Genomic DNA, 26,084 nt, shown 5'->3' with positions numbered 1-26,084 from the left:
GAGAGCACCTCCATTTTTACTGTCCTGAAAGATAACATGGATGTAGTCAATCCTTAGAAGAAGGACAGGTGGCATCAGAATGAGATTGACTCTATCTTCTACCTATTTGTCAAAAAAAAAATTCTCTCTTCCCTGTACATACCCGGATAAGTCCAGACAGCTGGGTTTTGCCTACCTTCCAGCAGATGGAGACAGAGAAAAACTTTGAGAGCGCCCTCTCTTAACCTGGTGTGCCACCTGCTGCTCCTCAGTATTTCTCTGTCTCCAGCAGATGAAGGTGGTGCAAACCTGTGGTTCTGACCCAGCCTTTTCTTCAAAGCAAAAAAAAAAAAATAAAAGAGAAGAAGTCCTAAGGACGCAGCGGCCTCCCAGGGAGTAGTTAGGTCCTGGTGGGACCATCCTCTCTGGTCACAGGCAAGGGACGAGCAGGGTTTGGGAACCCCCTCTTTAGCTCCTTGGGGTGCAGGGGGTGATAGCTGGTGGTCCAGTTCACTTCCCCTCCCCTCTTCTTAGCCTCTGCTTTCTTCAGAAAAAAAAGAAAAAGCTCTATCTTTAATTATTCTGCCTGTCTGAAGTTTAAAAAAAAAAAAAAAAACAGACACAGAGCGCAGGCAGTCAGAGCGGGCGGCAGTGTTTGCCGACAGCGTGAAGGCTGCTTCTTCGGGGCCTCAGCCCGGCGCGATTGTCCGGTCAGTGGTGAGTCTTGCTGGGCACTTTTCCCCATTCTTCCCGGGCAGGTCCGCGTTTGGTCACGTGCCTCCACCGGCAGCAGCATGCCTCGCTTGAGCTGTTGCAGTGCGGGGAGTGTTTTTCGGGCCGCGATTCGGCCAATTGCTGCAGTTGTCATCTCCCCGGAGGGGAGCCTTCCCCAAGCATATCTGCGCTGTTTTTTGCGCAGCAGTTTGGCCCTTGCAGAGCTGTTGCTTCCTCTGATGTGCAGGCCGATCCATTCCCTCTCAGTGTGGGAACAGCAGCCATTTTGGACACATTTCGCGTGGCAGAGGCAAGAGCAGTAGGGGGAGGGGATTTTCCTCTGGCATTCTCTCCAGCTGATTTTTGCCCCAATGAGGCCTGGGGGGCGGGGGTGTTCTGAAGGGGGCCCCAGTACCCTGGGAGGATCTCTAGGTGGCCAGTCTTTTTTTCCCCTGAGTTTATCCTTTTAATGCACCAGACCTTCTTGGCAAGTGGTGCTCTGAAGAGGGGACCTCCAGTTGATCAGGTTCCCAAGGGCCCACCTGGGAAAGGTGGCCAGGAAGGAGGATCTGCTGGCGGTAATGCAAATCCAGACGATTCATACTCCTGCAGGGCGTGGAGTTTCCCAGGATGTAGAGATGAACAAGTCCGATCAGGAAAAGGAGGGTCAGCAGGACCTCCACCCTCCAAGACCCCGGACATGAGCCTGGCGTTGTCCCCTCGGTTGAGGGTGACAACCCTAAAATGGTCTGCCTATTCTGTCGGGAGGAACTGGCCCCCCCTAATCCTGCATGTCTTGCAGGAGTTGGGGATTGCAAGAGCTCCTGTGGACCCAAGTCCGGACAAAGTTAAACCAGTCTTAGCGGGGATGCGGGGCCCCGCTCAAACTTTTCCTCTCCACTCCGTGTTGCAGCAAATGATGGCTCGGGAGTGGGATACTCCAGAGACTGGACTCAAGGTTGGCAAATCCATGGATAAGCTCTACTCTCTTCTGGAAGACATTTTAGAACTGTTGCGGGTTCCAAAAGTGGATGCATCCGTTTCGGTGGTCACAAAACGGACTATCATCCTGGTGGCCGGAGCAGCAGCATTGAAAGATCTCCAGGATCGCAAGCTGGACGGTCCCCTCAAGAGGATTTTCGAAGTTTCTGCCCTGGGTATTCATGCTGCAGTCTGCAGTAGCTACATGCTCAGGGAGGGCCTCTGCTGGGTGCAGCAGTTGCTCAGCACCAAGGATTTGGAGCCCCAAGAGGCGAAGCAGGCAGAATGTCTTGAAGCCCCCGTCGCTTATGGCGTGGATGCTTTGTATGATCTTCTTCACACCTCGTCATGGACTATGGTGTCTGCAGTCTCTGCCAGGAGGCTGTTGTGGCTCCAAAACTGGGCTGCGGACATATCCTCAAAGGCCCAGCTCGGTGCCCTTCCTTTTAAGGGCAGGCTGCTCTTCAGAGAGGACTTGGAGCAGCTAATAAAACAGCTGGGTAATAAAAAAGTACATAAGCTCCCGGAAGATAGGCCGAAGGGACAGAAGGCTTTTCCCCAGGCTCGCACTCGTTTTTGGGGCCAAAGGCGTTTTCGGCAGAGCGCAGGACGTGGCCAAAGATAGGCCTCGGGGAGGTTCCAGTCTTGGTTGCAAGCCTATCGCAGGCGTCGATCAGCCTGGGAAGGTTCCGGGCAGGGGCCCAGCGGGACCAAAGCTGCACAGTGAGTTCTGGCCAGCCCACTCCTCGGACCCAGTTTATAGGGGGTTGTTTGACTCTTTTACGAGGAATGGATCAAAATCACGTTGGACCAGTGGGTTCTCAGCATGATGGAACATGGCTATGCATTAGTTTGCTCGCCCGCTATGCAACCTGTTTATGGTGTCCCCTTGTGGGTCTCCAGATGTGTTCATCGTTCGTCAGACCTTGGAGCACCTCCAAAGACTGGGGGCCATCGTGCCGGTTCCCACATCAGAACACGGAGCAGTACATTACTCCATTTACTTCGTAGTCCCAAAGAAGGAGGGGACCTTTCGGCCCATCCTAAAGAAGGTGAACGTGGCTCTCAAAGTACTGCGTTTCCGGATGGAGACGCTCCGCTCGGTATTTGCAGCTGTACGAAAGAGCAAATTCCTGGCGTCACTGGATCTGACGAAAGTCTATCTCCACATCGGGATTCGCAAGGACCATCAGAGGTACCTCAGCTTTATGGTTCTCGGGCAACATTTTCAATTTTGCGCTCTGCTGTTTGGCCTTGCCATGGCTCCATGGACCTTCACTAAAGTTATGGTGGTGGTGGCAGCCGCCCTACGGAAAGAAGGGGGTCTGGTGCATCCCTATCTGGATGATTGACTCATCCGAGCGAAGTCGGCAGACCAATGTTCGAAGGCAGTGGATATCGTCCTCCACTGCCTGAGGACTCTGGGCTGGATGGTCAACCTCGCCAAGAGCCATCTAACCCTATCCCAGGTCCTGAATTTTTTTTGGGAGCGCATCTAGATACCTGAGTGGGCAAGGTGTTCCTCTCACAGGACAGAATCCTCAAATTGCGCAGCCAGTTCCGATGTCTCTTGCAAGCTTCTATGCCCAGGGTCTGGGATTACCTGCAGGTTCTTGGTTCCATGGCATCGACCTTGGAACTGGCCCGTGGGCCTTTGCGCATATGAGACTGCTTCAAGCTGCTTTGTTGTCCCGGTGGAACCCACTGTCAGAACAGTTCTACCTGCCGCTACTGCTTACCAGCGTTGCCAGATCCAGTCTTTCATGGTGGCTCGCCCAGGACAACTTGGAGCGTGGGGTGAATCTGGAGATAACCCAGTGGATGGTGGAGATAACAGATGCCAGTCTCTCCGGTTGGGGAGCAGTATGTCAGACTCGGTCGGTTCAGGGCCGGTGGTCTCCGGTGGAAGCATCTTGGTAGATCAATCATCTCAAGACAAGGGCCGTCCGGCTGGCTCTGCAGAGCTTCCTCCCCCTCCTGTGCAATCGGGCAGTCAGAGTCCTTTCTGACAATGCGACGACTGTATCCTACATCAAGTAGCAGGGAGGAACCAGGAGCAGTCCCGTAGCATTCGAAGCAGAGAAGCAGATGTCCTGGGCAGAGCAGCATCTAGCGATGTTGGCAGCGTCTCACATCGAGGGATCGACCAACGTGCAGGCGGACTTTCTCAGTCGTCAACAGCTGGACCCAGGAGAGTGGGAGCTGTCCGATGCCACAATGCACCTGATCTGTTGCAGGTGGGGCGAACCTCACGTGAATCTGATGGTGACTCACACAAATGCCAAGGCGGCATGCTTTTTCAGTCGCAGAAGAGATTACGGCGTGGAGTGAGTCGATGCTCTAGTAGTCTCTTGGCCAAACGATGTCCTCCTTTACATGTTCTCCCCCCCACCCGGCCGCTGGTGGGAAAGATTCTCTGGAGGATAGAACTTCACCAGGGATGAGTGATTCTCGTGGCACCAGAATGGCCGCGGGAGGCCTTGGTTCGTGGACTTTGTAATTTGTCATATTCCGAATCTCCTTCAACAGGGACCTATATTTTTCGATCAGGCGGATCACTTTTGTCTTGCAGCCTTGCTTTTGAGAGGTGTCGATTAAGGAAGAAAAGTTATCCGGAGGCGGTTATTTCCACCCTGTTGCAGGCCTGGAAAACCTCCATGTCTGGCAGATGTTTGCGTGTGGAAGGTCTTTGAGGCCTGGTGCCAGGCTCAAGGGATGGATCCTCGAAGGCTTCGGTAACCTTGTGCCAGCTTCAAGGGGTGGATCCTCATAGGGCTTCAGTGTCTCTAGTTCTCTCTTTTCTGCAGAATTGCCTGGACAAAGGATTGTTTTATAATTCGCTGAAGGCTCAGATCTCTGCCCTAGGATGTTTGAGGAGCCAGACTCGGGGTGCTCCTCTGGCGACTCATCTGGATGTGGTGTGTTTTCTCCGGGGCGTGAAGCATGAGTGCCCCCTGACTCACAGACTATGCCCCTCCTGGAGTCTGAACCTGGTTCTCCAGGGGTTGTGCGAGGCCCCTTTTGAGCTGTTCAGGAAGGCCACTTTAAAGGATCTCATGCTGAAGGTGGTGTTTTTGGTGGCCATTTGTTCAGCCAGGAGGGTCTCGGAGCTCCAGGCCATGTCCTGAGGGAGCCTTTTCTCCATATCTCGGATTCCGGAGTATCACTGCGAACTGTCCCATCCTTTTTGGCAAAAGTGTTTTTTTCTGCTTTTCACGTGAATCAATCGGTGGAGCTTCTGGCCTTTCCGGCTATGGAGCTGACAGGTCCTCGTGCGAGACAACTTAGACAGCTAGATGTCAGACGTGCTTTGTTGCTCTATCTAGAGGCTACCAATGGGTTCCGTTTGTCGGATCACCTTTTCGTTCTGTTGCATGGGGCAAAAAAACGACAGTTGGCATCTAAAGCGACTATCGCTCGTTGGTTAAAGGAGTCCATAGCGTCTGTTTATATCTGGTCTGGTTGCCCAGTCCCGGAAGGCTTGAAGGCTCATTCTACCTGAGCATAGGCGGCTTCATGGGCAGAGTGCCAGCTGGTTTCCCCGCAGGAAATCTGCAGGGCGGCTACCTGGAGGTCTTTACACACCTTTGCCAGACACTACAGGCTGGACGTCCTGAATTTGGACCCCAGCAATTTCGGGACCAGTGTCATCCGAACGGGGTTCTCGCAGTTCCACCCTGTTTAGAGGGAAGCTTTGGTACATCCCAACTGTCTGGACTGATCCGGGTATGTACAGGGAAAGGAAAATTGGTCCTTACCTGCTAATTTTCGTTCTTGTAGTACCACAGATCAGTCCAGACGCCCGCCCAGTGAGGGGTTTCCAGGTTGTGGCTGGAGAGCCCGCTCGCTGTGTACTGTACTGTTGACTCTTGCCTTTTCTGAAGAAATGTATAGGTTTTTACTAAGACTTTTTTTTCCTTTGTCAGAGTTTTATTCTTCATCCTCTGCTCATTCAGGGGGGATGGAGTTAGGTTAACGCATAATAAATGGTTATTCTATAAGATGATTCTGCTTGGGAATGAAAAAATACTGAGGAGCAGCAGATGGCACACCAGGTTAAGAGAGGGCGCTCTCAGAGTTTTTCTCTGTCTCCATCTGCTGGAAGGGAGGCAAAACCCAGCTGTCTGGACTGATCCGAGATACTACAGCAAGCTTATGGTAGTAACTGCCACATCATACATTTCACTCCCATACTTATCAGTTTCCCAGACCATCAAGCCAGGGGCCTTGTTGGTTGCTGTTTGAGTCCTACTCCCCGACACCTCTTGCCGTAGAAGCAGAGAGCAATGATGGAGTTGCATTAACAGTATGAGGGCTTATTGGTTAAGAATAGTAACCACAGTACCAGCAAATTACCCCCATGCACTCTTATCTTCATTTCCAACTTCTATCTAATTCCCCTTTTCCTCTTTTCTCCCTGCCGTTGAAGCAGAGAGCAATGTTGGAGTTGCATTAGAAGAATCAGGCTTATTGGTTAAAGGCAGTAACCACCACAACAGCAAGTTACCCCCATGCATTATTTTCTTCATTTCCATCATCTAACCTTTAGGGATCCACAGTGTTTATCCTATGCACCTTTGAAATATTTCATTAATTTAGTCTTCACCACCAACTCCGGAAGGGCATTCCAGGCATCCACTACCCTCTCCGTGAAGAAATATTTCCTGACATTGGTTCTGAGTCGTCCTCCCTAGAGTTTCGTTACATGCCCAGTAGCTCTATTGATTTCTTTCCAACAGAAAAGATTTGTTGATTGTGCATCATTAAAACCTTTCAGGTTTTTTAAAGTCTGTATCATATCCCCCCTGCACATCCTTTCTTCTAGGGTATACATATTTAAGATCTTCAATCTTTCCTCATAATTCAGTTAATGGAGAGCCCCTGCCATTTTTGTCACCCTTCTCTGGACCGTCTCCATCCTGTCTCTGTCCCTTTTGAGATACAGTCTCCAGAACTGAACCCAATACTCCAACTTTAGCCTAGAGAGCGCAACAGCCAGTGGACCAGCTCATTGAGTTGGTGAAGAATTTCTTTGACTCCAGAAGACAGGAGAGGAGCCTTGAACCCTAGTTCTATGCCAGTGTATAGCCCACCACAAGAGTTAGTGGTCATAGGATTTCATGCTCAACAATCAGGCAAGAGTTTTCTTGTGATTGAGAGTCCTGCCATGTGTTGGAGGATGAAGAAATTCATCTAGGTCATCTTCCCTTCTGGGCATATCCCATCCTGGGTGACAGAGATCTCTGCCTTGATCAGTGTCTTTTTCATTGGGGTCATGAATCAGCATTCCACCCTTGTCAGGGTCAGAGGAAGGTTCAGTGGGGGTTTTGTTGGATTCCTCCCCTCCAGAGGACCTCTACTCTTCCAAATTTCTGAATAAATTGGCAAATGTACGGGGCATTAACGTTAAGAAAAAGGCAGGTACATGGATGAAGGTTTTCATCCTTATATAGCTCTGCAGCCTTCAGCAAACTAAGCAGTGATCCCTGTTCACATATTACTTCAGGATCTCTAGTCCAGTATATGGCAGAATCCTACCACTTGCAGACCATTAGCCAAAACAATTGACTTTAATTAAGGGTGCTACCAGCCCTTGCTTTGGTGTGGTCCAGCTTCCTCACCACTCTGCTGTGGAAGAGTCAGCTCTTAACAGGCTGAGAAGACTCTGGAGATCTTCAGTACCCTCCAACACATGGCAGGACTCTCAATCTTTTTCACTCAACGCACAATAAAGCTCTGGAATTTGTTGCCAGAGGATGTGGTTAGTGCAGTTAGTGTAGCTGGGTTCAAAAAAGGTTTGGATAAGTTCTTAGAGAAGTCCATTAACGGCTATTAATCAAGTTTACTTAGGGAATAGCCACTGCTATTAATTGAATCAGTAGCATGGAATCTTCTTAGTGTTTGGGTAATTGCCAGGTTCTTGTGGCCTGGTTTGGTCTCTGTTGGAAACATGATGTTGGGCTTGATGGACCCTTGGTCTGACCCAGCATGGCAATTTCTTATGTTCTTATGTCCAAGGAAAGAACTGAAGTTCTTGGGAAAGACTTTTGAGGAAAAAAGCCTTCTAGAGTTCTGTGCTAAGTGCACATATAGAGACACACCAGCCGTACAGGATGCAGTACTTGTAAAAGTGCATTAAGAAGCTAAAGCCCTTAATGTAATCACTAGACCCAGAGCAAACCTCGGTTCATTCAGCAGTGGAGGAAGCAGAAGAGTATGAGAACTATCTAAACTGCTCGGTATATGAGGCATTTAGCACTGCGTCCAGAATTTTGATGTCAGCCACTGGAGCACACAACCTGGCTTGGTGACAAGCCAGCAGTCTGGAGGACAATGTACATGATCAGCTTGCAGGTATTCCTTGTATTGGAGATAACTTGTTCAGAGGCAAGATCAAAAAGACTGTAACTCAACTACTATTCATCCTCCAAGCATCAGTATTTCTATTATAAACAAGTGTTCTTCCAGAGATGGCTCTTCCACTCTTAACGTCATCGGACCATCCTTGTTTTACAACAGCAACCACTTCCTGCCAGAAGGAGCACCAAAGAGAAAGCCATCAACCTAGGGCCCCATAACAACCACAGGAGAAACCTTGACCTAGTTCTTTTTGTACCTAAAACCCCACTCCTCGCCACCTCTGGTAGGGTGGGGAAGTCCAATCCTTCCTTTCAGAATGAATGAAAATCACCAGGGTCTGTTGGGTCCTGAAAATGGTGGAGTGTGGCTACTGCTTGCATTTATCTCATCTTCTTGGTACTCTGGGGATTTTGGATTTCAATTCAGATCCATCTCAGTCTGCCCAGCTTCGACTGGAAGTGGAGTTGTTCTTTCTTGAGAGGGCAATACCACTGATTTCTTCTGAGGAGCATGGTCAAGGATTTTATGCCTATTATTTCCTGAGGCCTATCCTAGATTTATGAAGAATGAACAGATTGATGGCTCGGAAGAAATTCTAGATGAACTCCCTCTACATAATCCTCTCGTTCATTCAGCCTAAGGATTGGATGTGCACGCTGGATTTCAAGGATACATATGCTTATATCCACACACATCCATCTCACTGGAAATACTTGTTTGTAGTGAACATGTCTTCTTACCAGCACAAAGTCCTGCCTTTTGGCCTGTCTGCAGCCCTGTTGGTCCCGAAGTTACTGGCAGTGATAGCACACCTTTGTTGGCTAGGAATCTGGGTCATCTTCTGTCTGGACAATTGGCCCATCCCACTCAGGAGTTTTTGAATCCATTGAGAAAACTATTTAGTTCCTGGTAAACTTTGCCAAGTCAAACCTCACTCCTGTCCAGAGGATTCAGTTCATAGGAGCATGGATAGATGTGGCAAGGGAACGGCCATTACTTCCAGAAGAAAAATTCATTGTGCTGAGGGGCCCTTTTGAAGACCCTCCTGTGGTGAAACCTGACTCCAGTGAGATCAGTCTTGATCCTCCTTGGTCACATGGCAGTTATAGTACATGTTGTTCTCATGTCAAGACTGGACATGAGGGGACTACAGTGGGGGCCTCCTTCAATGCCAGTGTGACCAGATACAACAATCATCATACTATCACATCTCGGTGATAACCGGAATGAAAGTGGCCCTGCAATGATGGTTGAAATTGTCTGTCCTGGATGTGGGTCTTCCTGTGCCGGATCCACTTCATCAAATGACACTCTTCACAGACACTTTCACCAAGGGTTGGGGGGCTCATTCCAGTGTGTCTTGAAGTCAGAGATCATGGACCTTAGGGGAGAGTCATCTTCAGATTATTATTCTAGAGTTGTGTACCATTTGCTATGCTCTAATTGCTTTTTCTCACATACTGATGAGAAATAGAAAATTGATCTAAACGGCAATCAAGTTGCCTTGATCTACATAAACAGGCAAGGGGGCACAAGCTCTCTCTAGATCTGGACTGTCAATCACAGAGCATATCCGCAGGCAATCTACATTCCAGAATCTCTGAATACATTGGTTGTTCACCTCAGCCAAGGCCTTCTACCATATTAGTGGTCCTTGGATCAACAAGTGGCAGGCAGTCTATTCAACCTCTGGGGTCAACCAAAAATAGATTTGTTTGCTTTGGAGAGCAACAGGAAAGTGAAAAGATTCTGTTCCATGCTATAAAGCAGGTAAAAGTCATCTCTCAGGCAGGTCTATCCAGTAAAGTGCGGCCGCATTTACCCCGCTCCTAACCCGCGTTCTGCTCACTTTCTGGCCGCGTTAGCCCTTCCTGCGATCCATAACCCCCTTTAACCTACCCTTACCGCGTCCTAAAATCCCCGTGCAACCCCTTCCGCACGCGGCATGTATATTGCATGTAAACGATCGAATTAGCTATTCCCTACCATCCAGTAACGCGCGCCCCGACTAGCGCTATTTTACCCTGCCGTTTTGCCGCGCGTTTAACCTGCTAACTTACCGCCTACCCTTACCCCTGCGTTAGAGGCAGAGGTAAGGGTAGGCGGGAAGCTTTCCCCCAGCCCCCGCTCACCTGCCCTGGCCGCGTCCATGGATGCTGGTCTCCGGGGCAGCCCCAGTCCTCTCCCCTCCTCCCGAAGCAAAAAAAAAGCGAAAAAAAAAGTTGCAAGAGAGAGAGGGGAGAGGACGGGCAATCCTACTCTCGGCGACTTACTTTTGCAGCCCCCCTCCGGACATCGTGGCTTCCCCCGTGCCAGTCCCCTCTCCCCTCCTCCTGAAGCAGGGTGCAAAAAGCAGCCTTGCTCCAGGAGGAGGGAAGAAGGGACTGGCAGTGTAAAACGGCGAAGCGACTTACTTTTTGCACCCCCCTCCGGACATCAGACGACCTCTCCTACCTCCAGCTGCTCGCGAAGATGGACGCCTGCACGGCCGCTGAAGACGTGACATCACATGCCGTGACGCCAAACGTCGTGACGTCACGTCTTCAGCAGCCGTGCAGGCGTCCATCTTCGCGAGCAGCTGGAGGCAGGAGAGGTCGTCCGATGTCCGGACGACCACTCCCTTATCATACAGGATGATAAGATAACTCTGACACCTGAATCTCTCCTCACGGCATGGATGTTGGATACATGGTAGTTTCCTTCCTGTTTTTTTCCAAGAGAGAAAGACATCTTGATTTTGGCCAGGAAGCTGATTGAGCTGGATGTTCAGTAGGATGGCGCTGCTCTCTGCATTGGTGGAGGGGTGGAGGGGAATTGGGGCCGGAGGGTGCTGGAAGCCAATAGAGATGGGTGGGAGGGAGAAAAAAGGGGGAAAAAAATGGATAAACTGCGTGGCTTGCTGGGCAGACTGGATGGGCCGTTGGTCTTCTTCTGCCGTCACTTCTATGTTTCTATGTAAGTTAGAAAATCATATAGCTTTCAAATGGATTTACATCCTGGTTTCAGGCAGGCTGTCTGGATTCATTCATCTGTTGCCCAAAGGACTTGCTCCATTTCTTGTTTACCCTTCCTTCATTGGGACTTGTATGTTTTCCGTGAAAGTGTATTTCGGTGCTGTTGCGGCTTACCATCAGCAAGTAGAAGGTGCACCAATCTCCATTCATCCTTTGTTATCCAAATGTATGAAAGGATTTTGGAATTCTAAACCTTCTGTGCCTTGGGATCTTAATGTCATCTTAGCTTAGCTCATGAAGCCTCCATTTGAGCTTCTGGAGTCAACCACTTTGAAATTCCTCTCCTGGGAAGTGCTGTTTCTAGTAGCCATCACGTCTGCTCAAAGGGTCAGTGAATTACAAGCACTGGTCTCTTAATCACCAAACCTCCAGTTAATTCACAACAGGGTGGTCCTGCGTACCCATTCTGTTTCTTCTAAAAGTGGTATCAGAGTTTCACATCAATCAAGCCATTGTTCAGTCTACCTTCTTCAGAGCCCACGTGCATGTAAAGGAGAAAAAGCTCTTCATTTGTTGGACTGTAAGAAAGCCTTGAACATATGATTTGAGAAAGACTTAGCCTCATCATCAGGCTTCTCAACTGTTTGAGTTTTTTTTTTTTTTATTTAGTTAGTTAAAATATTTGTCGGCTGCATAATCCACTGCACATCCAAAACTAGGGCCATCCTTTCCCTGTGTGCACCCCCCCCCCCCCCCAAGATGCCGAGCTCTTCATTCCTGCAAGGTCCCCCTACACTTCTCCACACCCTGCCTGTGCTCCAACCACGCCAAATACCCCTGCGCTATTTGCAAACCCAGTCACCCCACCTGTCACTTCCCCCTCCAGATCACCAACAGAATTGGAGTAGCAGTTAAGAAAACTCTGTCAAATAGGCTAGTGGGCTGTATTGTGCGCTATTACATGCTAGCTGGCTTACAGATTAGACTCTTGGCAAGGCTCATTATGTTAAAGCCATGGCGGGTTCAGTAGCTCACCTCAGCCTCTTTCATTGGTTGTCTGTATACACTTTCATATTCCACTACTGTCTGGACAACCTGTCAAGAGATGACAATAGTTTTGGCCAAGCATTTTTGCACAACTGTTCACCCAGTAGTCCACTCTCCACTGGTGGGACTGGGTTGCTTATTCAGTAATTGGTCCACTCTAACCCTCAGCTTGTGTCTTCCTACGTGGCATGATTAAATCAGTCCTGCTTGTCAACGGAGAAAACAAGTTTGCTTACCTGTAAAAAGGGTCCTCTGTAGATGGCAGGTTGAATTAGCCATGCTTATTACCCAACCGCGTCTCTGGACAGTTGACTATCTCACTAAAGTTTAATCGCTGAAACAGACTAAGGGCTCATGAGGCAGCATACACACACAAACCACCGCGAATGCTCATCAAGACTTTTACCGAGTTTTGAGAGAGAGGTCTATCTGGCACCATTGAATGATGTTACCCATGTGTCATGGCTAATTCATCCTGCTGTCTACAGATAGCAAATTTGCTCAACTGTAAACAGGGTTATCTTATTTATTCCTGACATATTTCTACATTTTCCCTTCCCTCCCCTCCCCTGTAAACCTCTGTCCATTCATTTAATTCCACTCACTTATTTTAACTAGCATGTATACATGAACCATTTCCTATAGACACATCCTTGCCTGTTCCATACTATTCTCCAAAACTTACATACAAACAAGTATTGAAAACTTCATATAGAAACTGTACTAGTCATCTCAAATTCCAGTAATTTGGCATGTCTGAGTATCTGCTCTACTATATTCAATTTAACCTTATTAACATTACAGATATTTTATGTACTTTCAGAACTCTTCCAGACTAACTTGCAGATTCCCCAGTGCTATCCCCCTTATTTCTTGAGACCCATGCATCCATAGTAACAGATGACCGCAGAAAAAGATCAGCTGGTTTATCCATTAATCTTGTCCACACTGCCAAATATATATCCAGCTGCCAGCCATAGAGCAATATCACCAGTAGGATATCTTGCCTTATCCAAGACTAAGATGGTTTTTGTTGTCATCCTTCATTGTACTCCACCCTCCAGGTAGCTAAGCATGCAAGATCCCCTTTATAGTTCACACCCAGTATCCCTCTCCTTCCATGTCCAACCACAAGGTCCTACAATAATCCAGACAGCCCATAAACACCAGTGTGTCTATTACTGCAACATATAACCTTGTAGGTCAGCATGGTCTTTCATGGTGGCATCTTGCTTCACTGATCCAGTCAACACAAGAAGTGCATGTCCCACTAGATGGACTTGGCCTATGTGAGTACCTCAGTTTCTGCCAAGGCTTCTAGTTATTACTGCAGTGCAGCCTGCCAGATAGACCCAATTAATTGATTCTAAAGCTGTCTTTTCATTTTGTTGCTGCGAAGGACCTTTTGTACTTATCTTCTTGAAATCTTACCATTTTAGCCTCCACTGCTCATTCCAGGGCATTCCATACATCCATCGATCCACCACGCTTTCCATGAAAAAAATATTTCCTGATATTACTCCTTGGAGTCTTATATCATTTACCATTTGTACAACTTCCTTTCCATTGAAAAGGTTTCTTTCTTGTGTATTAATATCTTTTAAGTACTTAAAAGATGAATGTCTGTCATATGTTCCCTGGCTTGCCTCTCCTCTGGGACATGCATATTTAGATTTTAAAGTCTTCTCATAGAGTTTCTGATGCAAACTCTGCACCATTTTGGTAGCCACTTTTACAACCCCTGTAACACAGAACATACTCCTATATACAATCTCTGCTATGTTATAAAGCCCCCTCCTCCAGATTCTCATATGAAGCCATGATCATTAACAAAGCTCAAAGCATCTGAAGGCTTTTGCCTCCTAAGTGCTTATCCCTAGGTATGATAGATGAGTATTCTTCACTGCAATGCAAAATGCTTTGAGAAACAGGAAGGTGTAGTGCAGAGGTCTGATAAGACAGAAGGCTGCGTGTTCGAATCACGTCAGGGTCACCAAAAATGAAAGCTTTTGCCTCCTAGGTGCTTATCCCCAGGTATATGATAGACGAGACTCAGAGACAGTGATAGAGTTAAAGCTTTATTATTCTTCACTGCAATGCAAGAAGCTCTGAGAAATGGGAAGGTGTAGTGAAGAGTCTGGCAATGCAAAGGTCTGACAAAACACCTTCTCCAAATACTTGTTTCACTATGGCTTATATACACTTTTTCAGGCTACAAGCTTTGTGCTGACCATTTTTAGTCTTTCCATCCTGCATCATTAGTTCCCTGTACGTACCGGGATCAGTCCAGACGGTGGGTTATGTCCCCCGTCCAGCAGATGGAGTCAGAACAGACTTCGAGGGACGTCACCAGTATAAGCCAGTGCACCCTCTGCTGGAGCTCAGTATCTTTCTGACTCCAGCAGATGAGAGTTGAGGGGGATCCATCGGCTCCCCCAGGCTGACAGGATTTTCGGTTTTTCTATTCTTTTTCTTCTTCTTCCTGTCATATTCTTTGAGCTGTTTGTGGATCAAGTTAAAGTTTTATGTAAAAAAAAAAAAAAAAAAAAGTGCCCTAACTTCTTTGGAGGCGTGTCTTTCTGCCTTCTCGGCTTGCTTCCTCTCCTCCGTTGCGTGGGGTAAGTTGTTGGGGTTTTTTCCCTGTGTATTTCTTCTGTTTCGGGGTTTTGTTTTTTTTCTTTTTCCCAGCAGCGTGTTCGGTGCCCCGTGGATGCCGGTGGTGCCGGCCTCTCCACGTGTTGGCTGACGGTCCTGTGGCCCAGCGGTCTTTTTTCGCGGGGTTTTCTTGCCCTGGCAGGGCTCCTCCTCGGCGCTGCGGGACTTTTTGGGTGGGTTGTGTAGGCCGTTCCGGCCCCCCCGCGGCACCTCTCAGTGCCTTCAGGCCTCCCCCCCCCCCCCCCCCCCGAGGCATATTGCCTGCTCTACCCCGGCGTTTTCTGTCATGCCGCGGCCGTCCCGATGTGCGGCCTGCGGCGAACCGGGGTCCCGGATCTCGCGGGAGGGGATTTGCGCGAGGTGTCTCCCTGGAGGGGAAGGCACCTCGCAGCCACTCGCCACTTTTTCCTTCTTCCCCTTCCCTCCCCGCGGCGCGGGCCGGCCACTTCGCCGCCGTTGGCGGGAACGGCGGCCATATTGGATTTGCAGCACGTTGCTGCAGCTGATGCGGCTCCAGAGCGGAGGGAATTTCGGGAGGTCTCTCCCCCGAATTTATCCCCGGAGGGGGGATTGTCCGTCCCAGAGGCCTCAGAGGTCCCCTCCTCGGGCCCCCCTCCCAGCTTGCCGCGTTTTTCGCCAGGATTCATCCTGCTCATGCATAGTGCATACTTGCAGGGGCTGGGGGTCCCCGGGGGTTCCCTCCTGGGCCCCCCACCAACCAAGACCCCTCGGATTTCCTCGGCTCCTCCCGTTGCACCCCCCGACCTGGTGGGCTCGGTGTCAGGGACCCCTGGGCCACTTCCTCGTCCTCGGGCTGCCCTGGGAGGTACGGGAGCGGCTTCTCCATCAGGGGGAGCCTCCCCGGTGCCGTCGGATCCTGCGCAGTCGGATCTGCCGTCCGAAGCGGACGATCCGCTGGCGCTCTGTATTTTCCAGAGGGATGAGCTTGAACGATCTGATCCCGCAGATCCTCCTGGAACTGGACCTTGATCCTCCACCGGATCCGCCGCTCCCGGTGGCGCCCGCAGTCGCCACCTTGTCCAGGAAGGGGAACCCGGTACTCGCCGCTCTTTGACCTAGGCCTCGGGCTTTTCCCATCCATGATTCTTTCCTACAGCTTCTCACCAGGGAGTGGGATACTCCTGAAGCCTCGTTGAAGGTTACGCGGGCCATGGAGAAATTGTACCCGCTACCGGAAGATTTCTTGGATCTCATTAAGGTTCCCAAGGTGGACTCTGCTGTTTTGGCGGTTACCAAGAGGACGACTATCCCGGTCACGGGCGGCACGGCCCTGCGGGATACCCAGGACCGCAAATTGGAAGTCTTCCTGAAGAGGGTTTTTGAAGTCTCCGCCTTGGGTATGCGGGCCGTTGTGTGTACCTCCCTGGCCCAGCGAGCCAGTCTTCGGTGGGTCCAACAACTACTCACTTCGCAGTCTTTACCCCCAGAGGAGGCCGCACAGGCTGACCGCTTGGAGTCCGCCATAGCCTACGGGGCTGATGCTCATTATGACCTCTTCCGAGTTCAGGCACGGTATGGTATCGGTGGTGGCGGCCAGGCGGCTTCGCAATTGGGCGGCGGATGCATCCTCCAAGTCGAGCTTGAGCTCCTTGCCATTCCAGGGCAAGTTCCTTTTTGGAGATGACTTGGACCAGCTCATCAAGTCTCTAGGGGAGAATGCTGTCCACAGACTTCCTGAAGACAGACATCGGCCTTCCCGGGCGTTTGCTTCTACTCGGACTAGGGCCAGAGCGCAGAGGTGCTATAGGTCTTACAGGCAGTCTGGGACTCGCGCAAGCTCCTCCAGACCCCAGCCCTGGCCCCGGTCCTTTCGTGGCCGTCGACCCGCGCGTGACTGTTCAGGGCAGGGTAACCCCCCCGCCAAAGTCTATTCAATGATGCCAGATTCGCCCACTCCTCCACTCCCAGGATAGGGGGTCGACTGGCAGAGTTCTACGAGGAGTGGGTACGTATATCCACAGACCAGTGGGTCCTGGACACGATAAGACACGGCTACGCCTTGGAGTTTGTCCGCCCTCCAAGGGACCGGTTCCTCTTCTCTCCCCGTGGCTCGGACCTCAAGAGGGCGGCAGTGCAACAAACCCTGGATCGGCTGCAGAGCATAGGGGCCATTTCCACCGTCCCCTTCGGCGAGGTGGGCTTGGGACACTATTCCATCTACTTCGTCGTACCAAAGAAGGACGGTTCCTCTCGGCCCATCCTCGATCTGAAGGAAGTCAACAAGTCTCTGCGAGTCAGCCGGTTCCGCATGGAGACACTGCGGTCAGTGATTGCAGCGGTTCACCGGGGAGAATTTCTGGCCTCCCTGGATTTGACGGAAGCCTATCTGCACATTCCCATCCTGCCGGCGCATTGTCGTTTTCTCCGCTTCAAGGTTCTGGGCCAACACTTCCAATTCACTGCTCTCCCGTTCGGCTTGGCGACAGCACCCCGTACTTTCACCAAGATCATGGTTGTCGTGGCAGCGGCCCTGAGGAGGGAAGGAATCCTGGTGCATCCCTATCTGGACGACTGGCTGATTCGGGTGAAGTCCTTCGATCACGGGCAGGCCACGGTGGCCAGGGTGTGGTCCAGGTCCTCCACTCCCTGGGCTGGGTGGTGAACTTCTCCAAAAGCTCCCTTGTTCCCTCGCAGCGCCTGGACTTCCTGGGTGCCAGTTTCGACACGCTTCAGGGCAAGGTGTTCTTGCGCCCAGACAAGGCTCAATCATTGCGGGAACATGTCTGTCGTTTTTCAGCTTTGCCGGAACCCACCTCCTGGAATTATCTACAGCTGTTGGGAGTGATGGCCTCCACCATCGATATGGTGCCCTGGGCATTTGCACATCTGCGTCCTCTGCAGGCGTCTCTTCTCTCCAGGTGGAAACCAGTGTCTCAGGATTATCACGTGGTTCTGCCTCTCCCACCAATCGCCAGGGCCAGCCTGGACTGGTGGCTGGTTCCGGCGAATCTGGCACGCGGAGTCTCTATCGAGGTACCCAATTGGGTGGTAGTCACCACCGATGCCAGCCTCGTGGGCTGGGGCGCCGTCTGCGACCGAAGCGCCACGCAGAGGACGTGGTCCCCGATGGAAGCAACGTGGCCGATCAACCGCCTGGAAACCAGGGCGGTACATCTGGCGCTCCAACGTTTCCTTCCGCTGGTGCAGAACAGAGAAGTGCGGATTCTCTCGGACAACGCCACCACTGTGGCCTATATCAATCGGCAAGGAGGCACAAGAAGCAAGCATGTCTCCCTCGAGTCGACCCTCCTAATGGAATGGGCGGAGATGCATCTCGTCCGGATCGCGGCATCACACATCGCCGGGGTGGACAACATTCAGGCGGACTTCCTGAGTCGTCAACAGCTGGATCCCGGCGAATGGTCTCTCTCCGATGAGGCGATGCGGCTATTGATCCAACGATGGGACGCACCACACTTGGATCTGATGACGACTTCCACCAACGCCAAGGCACCACGTTTCTTCAGTCGCAGGAGAGAACACGGCGCGGAAGGGGTGGATGCCCTAGCTCTGCCGTGGCCGACTCATCAGCTGCTCTACGTCTTTCCCCCGTGGCCCTTGGTGGGCAAGACTCTCCGCAGGATAGAAAATCATCGGGGACCTGTGATTCTCGTCGCCCCGGATTGGCCACGCCGGCCTTGGTTTGCGGACCTTCTACAGTTGGCGGTGGACGGTCCGCTACGACTAGGTCATCTTCCTCGTCTACTGTACCAGGGTCCGGTATATTTCGAACAGGCCGAACTCTTCTGTCTTGCGGCTTGGCTTTTGAACGGCATTGTCTCCGACGCAGAGGCTACCCGGAGGCGGTAGTTTCAACTATGCTGCGGGCCTGAAAATCTTCTACTTCGGTTGCTTATGTCCGAGTTTGGAGAATTTTCGACATCTAGTGCTCTACCCGAGGGATTCGACCCACGGAGGCGTCGGTTCCATCAATCCTACAGTTCCTTCAAGATGGTCTGGATAAGGGACTCGCATATAATTCCCTTCGAGTCCAGGTAGCGGCCCTGAATTCCCTTGCGCAAGGGAATGGTTCTCTTCTTCTTCAACTGGACGTCGCACGTTTCCTCAAAGGGGTCAAGCACATACGACCACCGGTGCGGGATCCTTGTCCCTCCTGGAGCCTCAACCTTGTGCTTCGTGCCTTGTCAGGGGCTCCTTTCATACCGATACGTGGAGCGACCCTCAAGGATCTTACACTCAAGGCGGTCTTCCTCGTGGCCATCTGTTCAGCGCATCGTATCTCGGAGCTACAAGCGTTGTCCTGCAGGGAACCTTACCTCAGATTCACAGATTCGGGAGTTTCCATGCGCACCGTTCCTTCGTTTCTCCCGAAGGTAGTCTCGGCTTTTCACTTGAATCAGACAGTGGAACTTCCGTCCTTTGGGCCCAACGAGTCCCGGACCCTTCGTCTTTTGGATGTCAAGTGCACATTACTCCACTATTTGGAGGTGACCAATGACTTCCGGGTCTCCGATCACCTCTTCGTTCTCTGGTCGGGCCCGAAGAAGGGGTGCCAGGCTTCGAAGACGATTGCGCGATGGCTAAAGGAGGCTATCTCCGCATCTTACATTGGAGCAGGACGGACTCCACCTCGCGGAGTTATCGCTCACTCGACTCGCTCACAAGCAGCTTCTTGGGCGGAAGCTCGTTCTGTCTCCTCACAGGAGATTTGCCGGGCAGCGACGTGGAAGTCACTGCACACTTTCTCACAACATTATCGACTACACCTGGCATCATCATCCACTGGGACATTTTGGCGGCCAGGTCCTCCGAGCAGGGCTTTCAGGGGCCCACCCGGTTTAGGGAAGCTTTGGTACATCCCACCGTCTGGACTGATCCTGGTACGTACAGGGAAAAGTAAATTATTCCTTACCTGCTAATTTTCGTTCCTGTAGTACCATGGATCAGTCCAGACGCCCACCACTTTGGGATCTTTTGCTCCTGCTCGGGTCTGCTTGCTGTCGATATCTTCTGTTTTTCTTCAGTTCGTTCCTTGTCACTGTTCACAGCTCCCTACAAGTTGGGCGCGTTGCCGCTAGTTGGCGGTTTATTATTATCTCTGGTTAATTCCGGTTTTAATGTATGTTTAAATAACTTGATCCGAACTCTTTCTGGTCTACTTGGGCTTTGCTATACGTGATACTGAGCTCCAGCAGAGGGTGCACTGGCTTATACTGGTGACGTCCCTCGAAGTCTGTTCTGACGCCATCTGCTGGACGGGGGACATAACCCACCATCTGGACTGATCCATGGTACTACAAAATTAGCAGGTAAGGAATAATTTTCTTATTTCTTGTAAATTTCCAGTAACTTTAGTTTTAGTTACTGTGCACCCCTCCCTACTCCCCCAGTATTGTTCCATTTCTTAGTGTCATAGATGTGCCTGTTCTGTACGGATACGTTTCACCATGGCGCATGTGGTAAAACACTTTGTTATTCATACTGTCTGCTGCACTCTTGTTCCTCTTTATGCAAGGCTCGCTCTCTCTCCATCGCACACACAGGTCACATAACCTGACACAATGGTTCTGTTGCCAGGCAGACATTACACATCACAAAGGTCCAGATGTGTTGACTGGACTTTTGTGATAATGTTGCAACTCCAGGTGTTTGCTGCATTTTCTGGGAATTCTCTGGAAGCCTTTGCAAATAAATCAACTGTGCCTTTTACACTTCACAGGTAGTCTCTCAATCCCCAGCACAGATTCACTATCACAAATCTTATAGCATGCGTATGATCTACAACAGTTCTGCTGATTTCCATATCATAGTCTCTGAAGTGCAAAAAAGCAAAATATAAATCAAATAAATGTAGGACTTGCTATATCTCTGCAGAATTATCTGACTGCCTCTTTTTCCTGTGCATGGACTGAGCCTCCATGACTGACCCTTATTCCAGTTGTCACTAGGATAATGCAGCCTTTATAACTCATATTCCCTTACACGATCTCGATTACCTCAAATTTTCTTATTTGCTGTGAACTATAAGAACAGGTTTGCCAGAAGGAGACAGGACTGCCATACCTATCCATTCCATAGACCTGGAGGGAGGGGTGGGACTTTCTTCTGTTTCTTTCCCCCACAGCAGTAATACTCAAGTGCTGGGCTCACTCCCTTGGGGGAGCTCCTTAGGGAGTGATTGGTTTTATTTTTGTGTTTGTGTGTTGGGTCGGATTGGGGATGGTTTAGCCTCTTCCATTTAGTATAGTTGCTAGTTCTTAAAGCGGGAGATCAGGGCAGTGTTGCCCAACCAGCGTGCCTTCAGACCTGATCTGGTGTGCCATGGAAGTCACCACTGCCTGATGTTCGGATCCATCTGGCCTTTGTTCTCAGCAACAAAAGCCACCAGAATATTAATACTTTTTCATTTTGATAATGTTAGTGGATGTGCACAGTGCTGTACAATGGTGATAAGTATTCAGGTGCGATAGGTCCCTATCCCAAAGAGCTTACAATCTAAGTGGGTACCTGAAGCAATGGGAAATAAAGTGACTTGCCCGAAGCCATAAGTGTCATTGGGAAAAGGGGGATTAGAATCCTAGCTTTCCTGGTTCTCAGCCCATTGTGCTAACCATTAGGCCACTCTTCCTCCCAACACTCATGGTAGCTCTTAAACATGTAGGCAATCCTGTCTGAGATCATTTGTAATTATGCATGCTTTCTCATCCTAGCATCAGCATGAGCCCTGGAGTGTGCTAATTAATGGGCAGCATGCAGGCCATGCATAGTTGGGCCCTGTTTTTTGTAGTATACATATTGTATCTGACAAAATTGACTGTCCTTGAAAGCTCAAGCCTCAATAAATTGGTTAGTCTATAAAGGTACCACCTACCTCATCATCTTATGATGTATACTGTTACAGTAGGCGCAATAACATACACATGTAACATGCACTGAGTGTGGCCTCCACCTTACATAAGAAAGAGATCTAGGTGTCATAGTGGATAACACATTGAAATCGTCAGTTCAGTGTGCTGTGGCAGTCAAAAAAGCAAACAGAATGTTGGGAATTATTAGAAAAGGAATGATGAATAAAATGGAAAATGTCATAATGCCTCTGTATCGCTCCATGGTGAGACCGCACCTTGAATACTGTGTACAATTCTGGTCGCCGCATCTCAAAAAAGATATAATTGCAATGGAGAAGGTACAGAGAAGGGCTACCAAAATGATAAGGGGAATGGAACAACTCCCCTATGAGGAAAGACTAAAGAGGTTAGGACTTTTCAGCTTGGAGAAGAAACGACTGAGAAGGGGATATGATAGAGGTGTTTAAAATCATGAGAGGTCTAGAACGGGTAGATGTGAATCGGTTATTTACTCTTTCGGATAGTAGAAAGACTAGGGGGCACTCCATGAAGTTAGCATGGGGCACATTTAAAACTAATCTGAGAGAGTTATTTTTTACTCAACGCACAATTAAACTCTGGAATTTGTTGCCAGAGAATGTGGTTCGTGCAGTTAGTATAGCTGTGTTTAAAAAAGGATTGGATAAGTTCTTGGAGGAGAGGTCCATTACCTGCTATTAAGTTCACTTAGAGAATAGCCACTGCCATTAGCAATGGTTACATGGAATAGACTTAGTTTTTGGGTACTTGCCAGGTTCTTATGGCCTGGATAGGCCACTGTTGGAAACAGGATGTTGGGCTTGATGGACCCTTGGTCTGACCCAGTATGGCATTTTCTTATGTTCTTAATGGAGCAGTGTCATAGTATCTTCCAACAGGCAAATCCTTTTCCTCCAGTTCATAAATTAGCTGTACTTGTACAATAAGGGAAGGCATCTCTGTTTTAATTTCTTTGGTTGTACATAATTGTCTTCTGTACCTGACCATGGTAAGGGAGGTCGCTGCCAGCCAATTAGAAACCATTTTCTTTGGGGCTGGAGGGTTCTGTCTAGACCTTTTGACACTGACATAGTAAATATTTAGAAGGGAAAGCAATTTGTTTATTCCTTAGAGCCTAAATCTCACTTGTCTGTCCATCAGCAAGCTCTCTAGTCCTCCCCATCCAACACACTAACAGTACAAATTGTTTTAAAAATAATGTGGTTATAGCAGATATTTATTATACTTTATCTAATCACACTGATTAAAAAAAAAAACACCCACTGCTCCAGCACCATAAATTGTCAATTTACCTTTTTAATGTGGTTAGATAACCATGTTGAATATCTGTAGCTTGGGCAACATCTATAGTAGCATAGTACAGTGCATTCACAAAATATTCAGACCCCTTCCCTTTTTCCATATTTTGTTACATTACAAATATGCATTATTTTCTCTCCTCACAATACTCCATAGTAACAAGGCAAAACAAAAATCAGGTTTCTAGAAATGTGCAAATTAATACAAAGAAAAAGACCTCAATATTACATTTACATAAGTATTCAGAAGTTTTTACTTCGGAAGGTGAATTTGTTACCCCAATCTGAGGTTGAGTGCTCTGGAGCAGATTTTCATCAAGGATCTCTACTTTGTTCAGTTCTTCTTTCCCTCGATCCTCAGTAGTCTCCCATTTCCTTCAGCTAAAAAACATCCCTGCAGCATGATCTGCTGCTATCACCATGCTTCACCGCAGGGATGGTATTTGTTAAGTGATGAGTGGTGCCAGGTTTCCTCTAGAAATGACAGTTGGATTCATCAGACCAGAGAATCTTGTTTCTCATGCTTTGTCCTTTAAGTGCCTTTTGGGCTGTCATGAACCTTTTACTGAGGAGTGGCTTCCATCTGGCTACTCTACAATAAAGGCCTGAATGTTAGCATGGTTGGCCTGGAAGATTCTCCCATCTCCACAGCAGAGCTCTGTCAAGAGTACCCATCGAGTTCTTGGTCACCTCCCTTACCAAGGCCCTTCTCCCACGATTGCTCAGTTTGAGTGGGTGGCAAGCTCGAGGAGGAGTTCTGGTGGTTCCAAATTTCTTCCATTTAAGAATGATGGAGGCCACTGTGTTCTTTGGGACCTTTAATGCTGCAGGAATTGTTTTTGTACCTTTCCCCAAATCTGTGCCTCAACACGATCTTGGCCTGGAGTTCTACGGACAATTCTTTTGATTTCATGGTTTTGCTTTTGATCTGACATACCCTGTCAGCTATGGGACCTTATATAAACAGGTGTGTGCCTTTCTCAATCATGTCCAATCAATTGAACTTACCACAGGTGGACTCCAAGAAAGTTGGAGAAACATCTCAAGGATGATAAATGGAAACAGGATGCAGCTGAGCTCAACTGTCATAGCAAAGGATCTGAATACTTATGTAACTCTGATATTTCAGTTTTTGCCTTTTTTTTATTTGCAGAAATTTCTACAAACCTGATTTCACTTTGTCATTATGGGGTATTAGTGTAGCTTGAAGGGGAAAAAATGCATAATTATCCATTTTAGAATAAGGCTGTAATGTAACAAAATGTGGAAAAAGTGAAGGGGTCTGAATGCACTGTAGATGACAGGAGCTAAAGACTAAAATGTATCCACTATGAAGAGATGAGTATATTAACTCCCATAAGCAACCTAACACCAATTATCCCCTCCTCCTTGTCTTTTAGCCAGCCTGTTAACCCCCTTTCCACTATTGCTCCCCATAAGGTCCTAACCATCCCCAAAATCTGTTAGTGATGGTCTCCATTTCAAGTCTTGCCATCTTCAACTTTGCATCTTATAAAACCAATACTTTAATCCCAGCCCCCACTTTACATCTTATTATTTGTAGTAATCCCCTCATACACTTATGGTTAGTGAAGCTTAAAAAAAAAAAAAAATTCAAGCAGGCCCATGGCTCAGTGCACTTTCGGTTTCAACCAGTCTCTTCTTAGAAGCAGGATGCTGTTTACTGTTCTTGTTGCTGCTCTGCACATTACCCCCGTGCTTCCTTGCAGGTCTCATGCAATCCTACCACTGCTCGATGCAGGTTAACTTATTGTCATCTTATAAGCACAGTATAGTCACACCACTGCTCCTTATGGATTCTTCCACTACTTTACTATTCTTTCGGCACGAGGGATCCCCTTTGCTTCTCCCATGCTTTTTCATTACCGCGGCGGGAAGGCCATTCTGGATATCCTTTCCATGAATTTAATAGTACTGTTACCCATATAATTTCAAGATGTGTTAATTTAGTGTGTGCAACAAAGGGGTAGAGTGAAAAAAAACCAGGTGCTGACTGGGCTGTGGCTTAGCTGCAATAAAACTGTTCAAACAGCTCATTTGCCTCCAAGCACCTCCTTCCATCACTTGTTTTACAAATGTTCTATTATAATGTGCCTCCTTGTATGTTGTTTGCATGTACAGTCATTTACAATGGGCGAGCACCTGCTAAAATGCTCTTTGAACATTCCTTTTACAGATTAAAGCTATTGGCCAAACCGAACTCAATGCCAATAACCCAGAAGAAGTTCTTCAGTTTGCAGCACAGAGAAGAAAGAAAAAGTTTCTTCAAGCAATGGCAAAACTTTACTTTTAAATAGTAGAGATGGTTATACTTTTATAAAGAAAATTCCTCCAAATATTTATTTTTTTTTTTACCATAACTCATTGTTAGAAATAAACTGTTAACCTATGCGCATGTGTACATCTTTTGTACAATTATATTTACACACATCTTTCCAAGTATAAACAGGTGGCTTAATTTCCCCCTTTACATGAAGGTAAAATACTGAGGCAGGTATATTTACAGCATGAAAAGGTGAAGCTTCAAGAGGGCACCTCCCAGCAAAGCTTCACCCACATTTAAGCCTGCATGGGGCCATTTTTCAAACACTAAATACTCCTGCATAGTTGTTTGGATATCAGGTTGTATGCAACAAACAGTATATCTTGACCATTATACATTTCAAAACCAGACTGCCTACAGTACATGTATTATTTTGGAAATTCAGTCATACACATGTAGTTCTCAAACACTTCTGAAACATCTCCAACAATCCTCTTTCCTAGATACGGCTGAGTTAGAGCGCTGGCCGGCTCTTATTTTTAGCTGTGTAAAGGCACCCAAGTCTTTGAAAATTTACCCTAAAATATTTTGCACAAAACAAAAAAAACCTATACAGAAAATACAGTATCACAAAAAAAGGAGACACTGGGAAAACAATTTACAATTTATATAAAAGCTAAAATTATGCAAAAGTTCAAGTGTTACTTGTATAAAAATATAGTTGTATCCATATGATTGTTGTATATGAATGTTTTAGATTTATTAAAAGGAAATGAACCAATCTCATGACCAGACAAACCTTTTCCACCATAATATATCCTTATGCCCTGGGGGGGGGGGGGGGGGAGGATTTGACCTGAGAAAATGTGCTGACTCAGCTCATGAGTCTACACTAAGGGCTCAGTTATTTTAAACAGCTGTTGTCAGGGCTTTACTTATTGGT

General features: G+C 48.4%; 1 protein-coding gene across 3 annotated transcripts in view; it reads left to right on the top strand.

Moving 5' to 3' along the window:
• INTS8 (integrator complex subunit 8) overlaps window positions 1-25,273 on the top strand; it is a 248,361-nt gene extending 223,088 nt beyond the window's left edge. For all 3 annotated transcript variants that reach the window (XM_029591733.1, XM_029591735.1, XM_029591736.1), the window contains one exon: window positions 25,055-25,273. In XM_029591733.1, coding sequence (XP_029447593.1) covers window positions 25,055-25,171 — 117 coding nt within the window. In that variant the 3' untranslated portion in view covers window positions 25,172-25,273. The remainder of the gene's footprint in view (window positions 1-25,054) is intronic.
• The last annotated feature ends 811 nt before the right edge of the window (window positions 25,274-26,084 follow it).

Source organism: Rhinatrema bivittatum, chromosome 2 (assembly GCF_901001135.1).
Source record: "Rhinatrema bivittatum chromosome 2, aRhiBiv1.1, whole genome shotgun sequence".
NCBI lineage: Eukaryota > Metazoa > Chordata > Amphibia > Gymnophiona > Rhinatrematidae > Rhinatrema > Rhinatrema bivittatum.
The sequence above is the reverse complement of the archived record's forward strand: the minus strand, read 5'-3'. Positions and strand labels throughout refer to the sequence as shown.